Genomic DNA, 336 nt, shown 5'->3' with positions numbered 1-336 from the left:
AGCCCCGGTGGCCTCGACCCCGACGGTTCCATCACCCGCCACTTCGGGCAGCCATCCCCGCAGCAGCAGCTGCTGGAACGGGGAGAAGCTACGCTCCCCCCAGACGCCCGGGACAGGCACCAGGTGAGTCACTCTGGAGGGGCAGGGCCCCCTCCCCTTGTGCGCAGGGCGGGGGCCCGGGGAGGACTTTGCCACCTCGAGCCGAGTTCGACGGCGGGATCGGGGAGGGGGCGGACGAGCTGGGGAGAGGTCGCCCCGGGGCAGGTTGTCCTCGGCCCCTGGCCCAGCTCACCCTGACTCTCTCAGGACCTCCGGACTTGGGAACTCTGGCCGGCG

At 72.3% G+C, this 336-nt stretch overlaps 1 protein-coding gene across 1 annotated transcript in view; it reads left to right on the top strand.

The window, feature by feature from the left end:
- LOC112409981 (ectodysplasin-A-like) overlaps positions 1-336 on the top strand; it is a 1175-nt gene that overhangs the window by 533 nt on the left and 306 nt on the right. The window contains exons 2-3 of the mRNA XM_024760365.1: positions 1-123; positions 307-333. Coding sequence (XP_024616133.1) covers positions 1-123; positions 307-333 — 150 coding nt within the window. The remainder of the gene's footprint in view (positions 124-306; positions 334-336) is intronic.

Source organism: Neophocaena asiaeorientalis, unplaced genomic scaffold, assembly GCF_003031525.2.
Source record: "Neophocaena asiaeorientalis asiaeorientalis breed wild unplaced genomic scaffold, Neophocaena_asiaeorientalis_V1.1 scaffold1276, whole genome shotgun sequence".
Classification (NCBI taxonomy): domain Eukaryota; kingdom Metazoa; phylum Chordata; class Mammalia; order Artiodactyla; family Phocoenidae; genus Neophocaena; species Neophocaena asiaeorientalis.
The sequence above is the reverse complement of the archived record's forward strand: the minus strand, read 5'-3'. Positions and strand labels throughout refer to the sequence as shown.